Source organism: Hoplias malabaricus, chromosome 14 (genome assembly GCF_029633855.1).
Source record: "Hoplias malabaricus isolate fHopMal1 chromosome 14, fHopMal1.hap1, whole genome shotgun sequence".
Taxonomy (NCBI): domain Eukaryota; kingdom Metazoa; phylum Chordata; class Actinopteri; order Characiformes; family Erythrinidae; genus Hoplias; species Hoplias malabaricus.
Window position 1 is genome coordinate 14,063,518 of NC_089813.1, and position 12,042 is coordinate 14,075,559.

Consider the following 12,042-nt stretch of genomic DNA (forward strand, 5'->3'; position numbering starts at 1 on the left):
TTCATGCAAGAACATATGAAACAAGATGAACCCTAAATTCATTTCTTTATTAAGACTACTTTAACATGATTAATTAAGTATCAATTAAAATCAATAGATTTGTTGTGTAAATGTATTATAGACAGCTCTGTGGTTTGTTTTTCAACAAAAGCTTTATAAACTCTGCTTAGTCACATGTTAAAATTGTTAGAAATAGAAACCTGGAGTGGCGTTATTGTTGCACAGTGATCAGAAATGATGATAAATTCAGGTATAAATCCTGATAATGGAATGTAGCTGCTGTGTAAAACTGCAAGAAAAATCATATAAAAATTCGTCAAAGAGAATCATTATTACACTTACGCTGAGAGCTCATAATATTCAAGCTTCCTGCAAAAAAAAAAAGGATTTATGCAACAGTCTGAAGATGGGAAATTGCACACTTCGACTCAGTTATCACTGATTTGACTGCTGTCTAAATACAATTTGAATCTAGATATTAAGTTATTTGGGCTTTGGTTAAATTTATTATTAAAATGTAAGAAAGCTGTGGTGATTTGGCTGCTGTTTGGTCAGAAATGTTGCAAACATCTTAACTTTGTCTTCAACTTTTAATCAAAAGCCTATTTTATTAGTTCTGCGTCAGTGTACACGCCGTGTTGAAATGGGATAAAAGAGTAGCCACTGAACAGCTTTAACTACTCTGAGGTTGGGACTGTGGCCTCAGATTTTCAAATGGAATTTTCCCACTTGAAAAGCAGAAAGGTTCAGATTCCCTCTTGTTTATGAAAACAAAACAATACACACACACACACACACACACACACACACAAATAAATATTAAAATATGATGCTGATTGTGTTGTTGGTGAATCATAGTTGGTGACACTACTGACCTCCACACAGCAGATTAGGACTCAGTTCTCAGGGCTGGAAAACAACAATAAATCAGAGTAAAATGTTGCAAATTATTTAAACCCTGTTTCATTTAGAAATAAAATAAATGGAAGACAAATATTGGAACTGTGAACTTATATTGTTCTATAAAATTAAAAAATATACATTTAACTGATTATGTATTTTTATTGAAACTGTGCTGAACACAAGCCAGATTACCCTTCTCCTATTCAGTCTGGAAGGTTCCATGTGTCACGCCCTCGTCTCGTTTAGTCTGTTTTCCTTTCTCAGCACATGGTTTTGTTTATGTTCATGCCCCGGCTTTGTTCCACCTCCTCGTCTTTTTCCCTTGTTATCCGTTTCAGGTGTTTCTTGTTTGTTGTGTTATTTAAGTCCCCTTCTCTCACTTCCTGTTGTCGTTCATTGTTCCGCGTTCATTGTTCTTGGCTCTGTTCTTGTTCTTCGTAGTGTTCTTTGTTCTTTGTTCCTTGTTTCGTTAGCGTTGTTCTTCGTAGTGGTCTTCGTATGGTTTGTAATGTTCTTCGTGTTCTTCGTTTCTCCTGCTCGTTTCGCTTGCTCGTGTCCCTTGCTCGTTTCATGCCCCAGTCGAGTTGTGTTTGTTTCGTGAAGTTCTTCATAATAAAGTCTGTGTTCTCAGCGTTTGCGTCCGCCCTCCTTCAGTACGCACCCCTCATCCCTTATCGCCCCTAACACCATGATTTCCAAAAGGAACTCATTTTTATTTGTTTAACCACAGGAAAGTGTTCAAATTTACCTCCATTTGTTGCCTCCAAAATGCTGCAATTTAACTGCTCTTGGGCTGAGAAGGCAGCTGCGTTTCTGCATCTTGTTTTATATGGTTTCTGTTCTTTATGGTAGAATTTTAACTTGTATTTGTGGATGCAGTGTGTGTGGTTTTGGGGAGTGTTCCTGATTTCGTGCAGTGATTTCTGCTGCAGTATCATGTCTTCTTTTAATACAGTGCCATCTGAGGACCCAAAGATCATGGCCATTCCATATTAGTTTTCAGACTCAAGACACTCGTACTCAAGATACTTATGTACTGAAGATGATGATGTCACCAAGTTCTTTACTGTTTTATTCTGAGAAACTTTATTCTGGAATTATGTCACTATTTGTCTGTGCAGTCTTTTACAGAGTGGTGAACCTCTCTCCATTCTTACATCTGAAAGATTCAGCTGATAAATATAATCAGTTGAAAAATGTTGCTTTAGCTGTAACTGCTGGTGTGAAACATGTTTCTGCTGTGGATGAATGGAGGGAAAAGAAATAGGAGAAACGAGAAATTAAGTGGTGAAATAAACAAAAACACTCCCACACCAGTTACAACATGTACATTTTCTATGAGAGGAGTGTGAATTGTGGCTGTATTTGAACCTAATCCTAACACTGACAGTGCAGAAAAATCAGAAATCAAATTTCAGGGTTTTTTAGGGAGAGCTTTTGAAGTGCAGACTGACTGAACAGAAACAGAACACAGAAACATTCAGAGTCATAGAAACTTTCATGCTTTTAGGACGATAGAGCAACATTATAATTACATTATTAGTAATTAGTCATGTTTATTACTAATTATTACAAATTACTAATAGCCACGGTGACCCTCTGCTAAACCCACTAAAGAAATATAACTTACATTTTAGTCTATTTAATCTTTTTTTTAATGTTTGTGTTTATATTTTGGCAGACACTGGGATGACACTGAGACACAGCCGTACTGTAACAAGCAAAGTTTTACTAAGTGCCTTAAAAGTGAACAGGCTGTGTAGCCAGATTCAGGGGCATCACAACCACCATACTTCATTCTGACAGTGAGCCCCCAAACAAAAACACGTCTCACTACACACCACGCCCAAACACACAGAAGTGTTTATAACGGTATAATGGTTTATAACAGGTGTTAATAACGGTAAAGGACAAATTGGGCTGAATACACACACACACACACACACACACACACTAGTTAGGCTGTTACACTAACTGTACCAGGTGTGTGTGATGTGTTTCTTACAGTTTATAATATGATTTATTAATCTAGAAGTGCATTATAAATATACAAATCTATGACATATGCTAGACATCAGGGGATTGCTACTCTGGGCTCAGCACTGCAGAAACTGAACTATGTACGTTTTGGAGGAGGGCAGAAAACCACTCCCCCTCTGATCTCTGTAAAGTGCTGTAAAAATGAACTACACTAGGGGGCGCCCCAGCAGCAAAAACCCAAATCTTACCCAGTGTTTCTCTAAGTGTTGTTTATCTGATAGAGACCAGTTTGGTGGTTTATCAGGTCCAGAACATTTTTAGTTTTCTTCTTTTTTATTATTTAAATATTTAATTATTTGACTCTCCTCTTCTTTAAGCACATGTCTGACTTTTTCACAGCATCAGAGTTCATCTCATTACAGCTGCTTCAGGAGCAAAGTAAAGCTTAGTTTAACTCAGTGATTCCCAAAGCGTGTGTCTATGTGTGTGTGTGGGGGTGCCCTTTAGGGAGAGCACAGAGGTGTTTGAAAGGGGGTGCAGCAAGGCAAGTGTATGAGAGGAGTAATGCACATCACTTGTAATAATTCCACTGTAAATGTGATTTGAGACTTTATTTAGTTTGTTCATTAAGGAGATGCAGGTTTGTAAACAGAAGTTGTTTTGTAACATTTTGCCTTCAAACAGATGCTTTAGAATCCCGAAGTCAAGACTGAATAGGTTTAGGAGCTGGTTTATACCTCAGTGAGTGGGAAACTTAATAAAAGAGTGATCCATATAGATTTGCTCATATGTAGTAACATGGTTTTAACTACATACAACATTGTTTCTCCAAACCTAACTTTACAGGAGCAGGAAAAGTTTATTTTTATATTTTAATAAGTGTTGGACCATTAATTGGTTTCTTTGTGAGCAAAATCTTTCCCCATAAAAAAGTGCAGTTGGTGTTTCCAGAGTCAGAGAGAATTTAAGAAACTTCAAAAATGGAGATACAAGGTTTTGTTCTGTTATGATAAACATTTAAAAGCATTTGTGATCTTTGAACAGAGAAACCAATGCCTACAGTGAAGATCCAGCCAGATCAGAGTGTTTTCATCGGAGAGAGAGTCACTCTGACGTGTGAAATACACAGTGGAGGTTCCTGGAGTTATTATTGGTTTAAGGGTGACACACAGCAGTCTCAACACTCAAAGACGTACCACGTCCCTACAGTGGGTAGGAATCATAGAGATTATTCCTGTAGAGGAGAACTTTCATGCCGAATATACACACACACCAGTGCCGCTGTTACACTGACTGTATCAGGTGAGTGTGACACCTTTATTACAATATTCTATTATTAGAGTTCATATAAAACTATATCAGGATGTTTTTATAAATCTGTGCTTCTCTCCTATTACAGCTGCAGGAGATTAGTTTTTTAGGATCCTTGACTTTTCCTCACCTCTGAAGTTCAGTTACATGTTGTTCGCATTCTCTGTTTCTCAAAGATTCAAATAAATCCCAACACATTCAGTGAGATCAGGGGCCAGATTCACAAAAGCTTTCCTAAGAAAATGTAAAAATGATCTTATGATAAACACTATGTAGTTAGTAGTTAAATGCAATTAAAAAAGTTTTCAAATATAGTCTTCCAATAGTCCTCATTATTTCCTTAAGACTTTTCTAAACACATTCTTTATTGTTTTTTCTTCTGTAGACAGAGTGTAATGAAGCCTTTCGTGCTGCATTTTACAGTTTATAAACGCTGTGAGACACATGTTTAAACATGAATCACCCATTATTCCCAGTATTCAGTTAAATCTCTGCAGCTGATGGAGAAATGGAGGAAAAGAATAATCAGACTAGATGAGCATTAGAAACATGTAAATAAACTAGAACTAGAAGTGAGGGTGAAGGAAATCTTTTAATCTTCTATTAGTAGTGATTCAGCTCTTTAAACTGATCATTTTAGAGATTTAACTGAACTCTACTCAACTCTAAAACCAGTGTGAGGTTTTCATAAAGTTAAGAAAATAATTAAGAACATATGTTTTTAAAGAATGCTAATTGATTTTTATATTTTTCCTAAGAGAAAATTTAAGAATGTGACAATTCTAAAGAAATTTTTTAAAGAATAACTTTATCTTAACTTTTATCCTAAGTGTGAAATTAAGAAAAAAAAAGACATTTAAGAAGAATTACTTTCTTAAGAAACTTTGGTAAATCCGGCCTCTGGACTCTGGGGTGGAATGATTCTAGTCATTGACGCATCCTTTCAGACCCATAGCTCACAGCAGAAGAACAGATTGTTTCAGGGGTTTATCAGGTCCAGCACAGTTTTAGAAGTTTTGTTGTTCATTATTTAAATATTTAATTGTTTCTCTCTCCACTATTTCATGGTCAGGTCTGACTTTTTCACAGCACCACAGTTCGCCTCATAACAGCTGCTTCATGAACAAAACATACACTGATCCACTGAAGTAAAGCTTAGTCTGAGTTTATCCACCACCACAAAGTGGAAGATACAAATAAGAGGAAATGTTCAGGTTGTTGGAGAGTGAAAATATCTCATCAACAAACTGAAATAGTAGTATTTAAGATTTTAAACACACATGTATTCATTATTAAAATGTAAAAGGAAAAATTATAGTCATAATTTACCAATGATGGATTTGTTTATAGCATGTCAATAAACACAATGAAGGGTCTACAGAGTGAACTGGGTCCATTTGCAGGTTTGTTCTAACACTGTGTTCTGACAAAATGTCAGATATTTAACTGACTTCATCATTTCATATCAGCAGTAAAACCCAGACTGAGAGTGGAGTCTCAGAGCACAGTCTTTACTGGAGACACAGTTACTCTGAGTTGTGAGCTGCCACAGTCGACTGGATGGAGATTTTCTGGAGGAAAGACTCTCAGTATTTACACCCTCCTCTGATTCCTGAAGATAGACACAACAACACAGTCAGTGCAGCAGTGTGTACTCCAGGAGGAACAGAGTTCCAGTGTGCAGCGCTCAGGGAGATTATTATTCTGTGTTCTACAGTGATTCCATTCAATTACAGTCAGAGTTATGTGATGACTTCTGTTTCAGTTTTTACAAATGAGTTCAGAATTATGATTATAGATGTTTTTTAACATTTCACATACGTCATTGGGCGGCAGGGTGGTGGTAGGTAGTGTTGTTGTCACATGGCTCCATGGTCCTGGGGTTGTGGGTTCGATCCCTGTTCTGGGTGTTTTCTCCCCGTGTCTATGTGGGTTTCCTCCCACACTCCTAAAACACATGTTGGTAGCTTGATTGGTGACTCAAAAGTATCCATATGTGTGTGTGGTACCCTCTGATGGACTGGTGCCTCCTCCAGGGTGTGTTCCTACCTTGTGTCCAGTGATTCCTGGTTGGCTCTGGACCCACCTCGACCCTGAGCTGGATAAAGAGTCACAGACAATAAATGAATGAAAAAAGACACAAGGTTTTATTTTGTTACGATAAACATTTCACAATGACTTTTCATTTTGTGACAGTGAGACCAAGGCCTACAGTGAAGGTCCAGCCAGCTGCACGTGTTTTCATCAAAGAGAGAGTCACTCTGACATGTGAAATAAACAGTGGAGTTGATGGGAAATGTGTGGTACAAGAATATGGCTGAAGTCCAAAATTCTCAGAAGAAGGAATATGTAATCGATTCTGTTGATGGGTCTCATGCAGGGGTTTATACCTGTGAAGGAGTACAATCTTCAGGCCAAATATACACAGAGACCAGTAACTCTGTTAGTCTGAGTGTATCAGGTGAGTCTAACACCTTTATTACATTATATTGCATTAGAAATATAGCTCACAGCAGAGGAATGGATGTTTTCAGGAGCGTAGATGAAAGCTTTAAGTGTTGTTTCTCTGATGGAGTGTGGGTGGTTTATCAGGTCCAGCACATTTTTACAAGTTATGGTTTTCATTATTTAAATATTTAATAGTTTGACTCTGCTTCTTCATTCACACGACTGGCTTTTTCACAGCACCACAGCTCGTCTCATATCAGCTGCTTCATGAGCAAAACCTCCATTGAACATCCACTGAAGTCAAGATTAATCTGAATGTTCTCCACAGCCATAAAGTGGAAGGTACAAATAAAGGAAATGTTCAGGTTGTTGGAGAGTGAAAATATATCATCCACAAACTGGAACAGTAGCATTTAATAAGTTATGAAACAAATATGAAATAAAATAGACTCCAGTTGTATCTTTCAAACAGGACAGTATGAGCATGTATTCATTTTTAAAATGTAAAAGGAACAAATATCATCACATACAGTGACAAGAAAACGTATGTGAACCTTTTGGATTTTCATGGTTTTCTGCATAAATTTGTTAAAAGATGTGACCGGATCCTCATCCAAGTCAAGGTTATTGACAAATATAATGTGCCTCAAATAAGGCCTCATAGTGCTAGTGGATAAAGTATATGAACCCTTGGGGTAATGACCTCAAAAAAGCTCATTGGAGTCCAGTGTTCGCATACCTTATCTTGGTAAGAAAAAAATTTGGAGACTGGAGGTGTGGACTAGAGCTACTTTGACTGATAAAATCCACTCAATCTTTTTGAGTTTGCTCTGCACAAGGAGGATACGCGAATGTGAGCCAAGCCTCACCAAAAAGAGCTTTAAGAAGATCTATGATGAAAAAAATGGTTGATGATGGAGATGAAGATACATGAAGATGGAAAGGGTTAGAAAGTGATTTCAAAGATTTCAAAAATTCATCAGTCTACAGTTAGGCAAACAATCCACAAATGGAGACAGTTTGGGACTGTGGCTACTCCACCAAGAAGTGGGCGCCCTGTCAAATTGACCCCAAGAGCACAACGGAGACTCATCGATGAGGTAAATAAACAACCCAGAGTGACAGCCAAAGATTTGAAAGCATCATAAATACAGGCTACCATCTGTGTTCCTGAGCCTACAGTCCGTAAAACCTTGAACAAGCAGGGTGTCTATTACAGGACACCACGAAGGAAGCCAGTGTTTTCTAAAAAGAACATTGCTGCACACCTGAAATTTGCGCAAATACTGGCAAACATTTTTAGGGTATATGATACTAAGATTGAACTATTTGGAAAGAACACACAGTGCTACATCTGGTGTGAAAAAGGCAGTGAATATCACCATGAAAATATCATCCCAACCATAAAGTATGGTGGAGGGAACATCATGATTTGGACCTGCTTTGCTGCATCAGGTCCTGGCCAGCTTACATTCATTGAGGGGAAAATAAATTCCCAAATTTATTCTACAGGATAATGTGAAAGTGTCTGTACGTCAACTGAAACTGTAGAATTTGGGTGATGCAACAGGACAATGACCCAAAAACACAAGTCTACTACAGAACGGCTTATGAAAGATAAAATCACCCTTTGGAGTGGCCAATCAGATCGCAACCCTATAGAGATGCTATGGAATGGTCTTGAAGAGGTGTACACGAGGCGTCAAGGAATATGACAGAGCTAAAGCAGTTCTGCCAGGAAGAATGTGCAGGTCTAATCCAAAGCTACAGAAGAATCTAATGAAGATCAGAGCACATTTTATAACAAATGTATTCAGAAAACCATGAAATTCCAAACGTTTTCTTGCCACTGTACCAGTGATGGGTGTGTGTTTATCAGGTAAATAACCCTGTAATGAAGGGTCTACAGAGTGAACTGGATCCATTTGCAGGTTTTATTAACAAATACAACAGAGAGAAACAACCTTAGAATCAAAGTCCAGATCAATGTCAGAGAAATCACAAGGAGGACACAGAGCACAGAGTCCAAAAAAGACAAAAATACAAGGTAAACAAGTACAAGTTAGGATTCCCAAATCAGTTAGTAGGGGTTCTAAAGGTAAATGGGAGATAGGTTTGGGGGAATTTAAGCAACACTATGTAGTAATTTTTTGCTTAAATTGAAAGCCTGAAAATCATTTTGATGCTCCACTTACCTGAGAATAGAGCCTCTGTCATTGCTACTCCAGTCTTAGCACTGCTGAAACTGCACTTTGGAACTCCTGTTATGTTTTCAGACGTATAACACAGTCTAACTTTGCTTATCTGTCTACACTCTTAGTAAATGACTGTAATAAACAGAATGTTCAAAAGACTAAAGGCAGCAAAGTGTGTTTCTGAGACTCAGAGAGCAGTGTGTAAAAAAGAGAGATTTCCAATAAATTTATTTCATGACAGTAAAACCTCAACCTACGCTGACATCAAGCCGTAATGGATCTGTACTGAGAGGAAACCCAGTGACTCTGTACTGTACACTGGGTCAGTCTGCTGGATGGACCTTCTACTGGTCCAGAGACACACAGAGTCCTGAGATCAGAACCAGCTCCTCAATCTACACCATCAGCTCAGTTAGTGACTCTAATGGAGGTCAGTACAGGTGCAGAGCTGGCAGAGGAAACCCAGTCTACTACACACACTACAGTGATGCACTCTGGGTAAACGCCACTGGTGAGTAAGAGACTTTCACTAAGTGATGATATTTATTGCTATTAGGACTGAACATGTAATGATTTATATTTACATCACTACACACACAAATAGTCAACATTATTCAGAATTCATAACACATCTTCCTTCCACAGCGTCACATATTTATCTGTGAGTTTTATCAGGGGGTGGGGTGGTGTATGTTTGTGAAATGCAATATTAGAAGATATTTTAGAAACAGACAGCGACAATGTTTTTACAGGAAATAAAATCATCTTCTAATTGATATGATTTGATGAATTTAGCTTTTAATAAAACTAGGGATGTGAGCTAACAAGGAAGTAAGATTAAAAGTGTCATGTGCATAATCACTACTCAGAATGGTTCTGGAGGCAGCACTGACTTTGAGGCAGAAAGAAGGTGATTAGTTTCCAGCCAAAAGGTGGGATGAAGATGATTATCACACATCGGGCGGATATTTTCAAATACAGCGCTATAAACTGGTAAAGCTCTGTCTAGACCTCCGTGGTTTCCCTGCTCTGACGGTCAGAAATGACTTTGGAAGAAATAAAGGTGCAAAATTATTATCTTTTCCCCCTGTAGATTTGTTGCAGAATTTTATAATGCTCTGCTTCCTCAGAGGCAGCAGTCATGCATTTCCACTTTGTCTTAGCCTCTACCTCAGAGGAAGCAGAGCATTATTGTATAACATTCTGTAGCTCCTTCACAGACAGCAGAGTCATAACTCCAATGTGCAGGAAACTACTTCTACAGAATCTGCCTCAGAGGCAGCAGAGCATTATAACATTCCTCAGCTTCCTCAGAGGCAGTTACATTATCCTCCATTCAAGCAAAACATAACAGAGATTCCTGCAGTGCTTCCAACAAATTACAAACAGAACTATGTAAAGTAACAGAAGTGAAAAGTATATTGCACATTTCTTTCTTCTAATGTCATTTCTGACAGAGCACACACTGGGTCTAGGCAGAGCTTTACTGGTTTACTGCATGTGTTTGGAAATCTCCACCCAATGTGTGCCATCAAATCAGGTTCCTCCCCCTCCTTTTGGCTGATAACACTTTGGCCTCAAAGGCAGCACTGCCCCCAGAACAATTTTGAGTAGAGATTTTGCACATGAGAGAATAAATATAGCTTCATACTGACTTTAAAAATGAATGAACCAGCTCTAATTTTATTCATTTAACTGTAATGTGTAAATAATTCTCAGTGGTTTTTCTGTCAGATTTTCAACTTAGTTGTGTTTTCTTAAACATTAATCAGCATAAAGGTCCAGTTTTATAAATAATATAAACCCAATTTTATTTAAAAATAATTCAGGAAAATCTTAAACTGATGTTATGAAGCTCTTAATGGTCACCCTTTCTATTGAAATATTTTAACTCTTAAAACATTCACTAGTGAACATTTCAGTTCTGATCATTTAATATTTCAATTCATATAACTAATAATAATAAGGTAAATTCATAATATATTCTCACTTTTTTTACAGACAATCCTACAGCTGTGGTGTCCAGTATAAAGCCTGATGTACATGTGTTTAAAGGAGAGAATGTCACTCTGAGATGTGACATAGAGGCAGGAGGAGACACTGAGTGGAATTACATCTGGTTTAAAGATAATAATGAACTAAAGCAGTTCAGTAGATCACAGGAGATTACAGTCCGCTCTGTTACAGAGTCTAACAGCGGTAAATACACCTGCAGAGGGGAGAGGAAAAGTGACTCTCAGAAGTCAGAGATCAGTGCTGCTGTTACACTGACTGTGTCTGGTGAGTCTGTGGGTTTGTGGTGTATTTTCTTGTTAATTATACTGTATGTAATAATCTTCTCCCTCTGTATAAACGTGTTTGTGTCTGTTCTATTCTCCATGTCGTCTGTGTCAGGTGAAGCCCAGGCAGTATTGAGTGTGTCTCCACAGAGCTGGCTGACTGAAGGAGACTCAGTGACTCTAAGCTGTGAGGTTGATATCTCCTCTAAAGGCTGGATGTTCAGCTGGTACAGAGCTGTTCCCTACAGACAAGGTTTAACCCAGATTACAGATGTTCATGGTAAAGTGATGTATTCTGTAGAGCTCCTGTCAGACAGCAGAAGAGGAGCTGGAGGCTCCTACACTCTCAGTCCTGCTGCTCTGTATCACACAGGAGTTTATGTGTGTGGAGCAGAGAGAGGAGAACCAGCCTTTCACACACAGTACAGCAGTCCACAGCCGCTATGGATCACTGGTGAGGAACTAGAGCCAGTGAAGAATATACAGTCAGAACAGTCTCACTACACTTCTGTTGATTTTTACAGTGAAAATGAGTTAATGTCCTCTACAGGAAACAGACTTTAATACTTCTGTGTATTTTCAGGTAACTCTCCTCCAGTGTCTCTGATCATCAGTCCCAGCAGAACTCAACACTTCAGCACTGACTCTCTCTCACTGAGCTGTGAGGGACACAGAGACTCTGCTGGATGGAGAGTGAGACGATACACACACAGTGGGAATGTGTCCAACTGTTCTTCAGTTCCAGGGTTTACCTGCAACATCAGCTCCCTCTCCACATCAGACACTGGAGTTTACTGGTGTCAGTCTGAATCTGGAGAGAGAAGTGATCCTGTAAACATCACAGTGCACAGTGAGTCTCCACTATTCTCATCAATAATAGGAGCTCAATACAGAGGAGTGAAGAGAAGTATAAAAGATATTAATTA

At 38.3% G+C, this 12,042-nt stretch overlaps 1 protein-coding gene across 1 annotated transcript in view; it reads left to right on the plus strand.

The window, feature by feature from the left end:
- Positions 1-12,042, plus strand: part of LOC136666294 (Fc receptor-like protein 5) — a 60,356-nt gene that overhangs the window by 45,725 nt on the left and 2,589 nt on the right. The window contains exons 10-11 of the mRNA XM_066644392.1: positions 10,839-11,117; positions 11,700-11,966. Coding sequence (XP_066500489.1) covers positions 10,839-11,117; positions 11,700-11,966 — 546 coding nt within the window. The remainder of the gene's footprint in view (positions 1-10,838; positions 11,118-11,699; positions 11,967-12,042) is intronic.